Source organism: Colias eurytheme, chromosome 8, assembly GCF_061535395.1.
Source record: "Colias eurytheme isolate Ceu_HAF_F1 chromosome 8, ilColEury1 Martin Lab GWU primary, whole genome shotgun sequence".
Taxonomy (NCBI): Eukaryota; Metazoa; Arthropoda; class Insecta; order Lepidoptera; family Pieridae; genus Colias; species Colias eurytheme.
This window is the reverse complement of record NC_142987.1, coordinates 11,154,205-11,156,585: the sequence shown is the minus strand read 5'-3', so window position 1 is coordinate 11,156,585 and position 2,381 is coordinate 11,154,205. Positions and strand designations below refer to the sequence as shown.

The window sequence follows — 2,381 nt, the reverse complement described above, 5'->3', positions numbered from 1 at the left end:
ACCCAACAAAATGTGTACAATTACTACTATAATGAGATACAGCTTACAGTTATTTAAAGCGTGTTACAATAAAATCATAATTAAAAATTCAATAATTAAATATTAGATATAAAAGAAAGACAATTAAAATAATTAAATAATGCTTTCTTATACAATAATAACAAAATTACAAAATTAGACAACTAGGACATCATTTCACTATTTGACAAACATGTTCTTTAAATATGTTTAGTTAACTTAGTTATTTAGTTGTAGGTAATTGTGTGTTTTGACTTTGTTTTATTATGATTGTTGTGAACTTTTTGTTATTGACGTTTTTTAGTTTAATTTATGTTAAAATGATGTCGATTAGTTTTATTTGCGAGATTTATGGTTATCCTTGCGCATATGTGACTAGTATGATAATATTTTTTATGTAAATTTATTTGTTGGTTCAGTGTCTATTTGACAAGTGTCCCCCCATTTTTTCAACCTTATTCCTACTGTTGGCTGTTTACCATTGTGATGATTGATGTGATTTCGCAGGTCGGTATGCGCGGGTAACTGGATGTGGGTGTCATCCTCTGCGTTCGAGGCGTTGCTGGACTCTGGCGAGTGCGCGTGCCCCGTGCGGCTCGGCCTGCGCCTCGAGCCCAGCGGCCGCTACGTGCGCCGCTACGTGCCCGAGCTGACGCACATGCCGGACGCCTACATGTGAGCGTGTGTCTGTGTCTGTGTCTGTGTCTGTGTCTGTGCCTGCGCCTCGAGCCCAGCGGCCGCTGCGTGTGTAGCAAAAATTACAAAAAATTGCAAATAAAGTTATTTTATGTAATTTTTTTTAGCAACAGTGATATTATGTTATGCTATTCACTCATTTAGCTGAGTTCCTACAGATGCACTTATTCCACGAACGACTTATCTTCCATTAATGTAATTAAAAGATTTTAACGAAAAACAATACAATTTACAGATACGAGCCATGGAAGGCCCCACTAGACGTGCAGCAGCGCGCAAACTGTGTGATCGGACGCGACTACCCGCCGCCCATACTCGACCATTTGGAGGCAGCTGACAGAAACCGCGCCGCTATGCAGGTATGGGATTAATGACTAATTGTATTGTACTAGGTGTATTTAAATAGAATTTTTTTTTGACAAAAACTCGATCGAGAAATTTTGTCAAAAAAAAATCAAGTGGCGATAAAAAGGTAATTTTTGATAAAGATATTGACAAAAAAACTGTCCTAGGCGAGTATAATAGAAAATAATTTCAATGCAAAAAAAAAAACTTTTTTTTGTATAAAACATATTCCTCAAGTTTTTGAAGTGAAAACTTCTTTAGCGGCGTTGGGTATAAAATCTTAAACTCGCGTCAGGACACGTGGCCTGATCGAAAAAGCGTAAGACGGAAGTTTTTTTTTTAAGCCCTTATATTCCATGCGTAAGACGGATACCATTCCAAAATATGAAACATGCTGAACGTTAATAATCAAGTTTTCACTTCTGCCGGCACTCCCGGAGTGTAACTCGTTTTTTTTTTATGGTAAGGTTCAAGTTGTTAAAAAACAGTCAGAAACAGTAATTTACACAGTAACACCACTCAGTATAAAAAATCACTAATCTTTTCTATTTTTCAGGAGTTACGTCGCATCCTGGATAAAGCTCAGCCGCATTGCTGTCCCTCCTCAGAGGATGAAATCCGACAGTTCATGTGGCTTCATGAAGACTCGCAGTTGGAACAAATCGCTAATACTAATTAAATAAAATAATTATAAAACTTTAATCCGGCTTTTACTGGGTTGAAACGAAAAAAAAATTAAAATAGTCAAATTATATGTCAAAATGTTTAATGTATGTTATGAAAGTCGATAGAATATGTGTTTTAAATAGAATATTATTATAGTGATGAATTATGACGATCTCATAAATTTTTGTGACAAGTAAAGAAAAATGTAATTTAAGTAGACAAAAAAATGTAATTGACATAATATTATGTCAATGGGTTTTATTTTCCCAAATTTGAAATTCCTGTAAATCATTACAGTGACATTATTTTCTTTGAAATATTAAAAATGTAAACGTAATATGTATAGGGAATTGAATTATAATTGCATGCATTTATTTAGATTTTTTGTTATTTTTGTTTACGGAATTATAAATGAGGTCTCAGTATGCATGATATTATTTTAATTTTTTTTTTAATATTAAGTATAGAAAATGTTATTATATTTAACTGTTTCTTTTTTTCAATTCAGTGTTTATTGATGTTAGAAAATACATAAAATTTAATAGTATTATTAAATATAGCCAAAGAAAATACACTTCTTTAGGTAATTTTAATTGGTACTATAAAAAATAACGTAGTACAATATATGTGTAGACTCAAACGTCTCAATTTTAATA

The 2,381-nt window shown here is 32.9% G+C and overlaps 1 protein-coding gene across 3 annotated transcripts in view; it reads left to right on the top strand.

Moving 5' to 3' along the window:
* The window catches only part of cry (circadian regulator cryptochrome), a 25,645-nt gene extending 23,890 nt beyond the window's left edge, over positions 1-1,755 (top strand). For all 3 annotated transcript variants that reach the window (XM_090104949.1, XM_090104950.1, XM_090104951.1), the window contains exons 11-13: positions 526-693; positions 950-1,073; positions 1,616-1,755. In XM_090104949.1, coding sequence (XP_089961075.1) covers positions 526-693; positions 950-1,073; positions 1,616-1,738 — 415 coding nt within the window. In that variant the 3' untranslated portion in view covers positions 1,739-1,755. The remainder of the gene's footprint in view (positions 1-525; positions 694-949; positions 1,074-1,615) is intronic.
* The last annotated feature ends 626 nt before the right edge of the window (positions 1,756-2,381 follow it).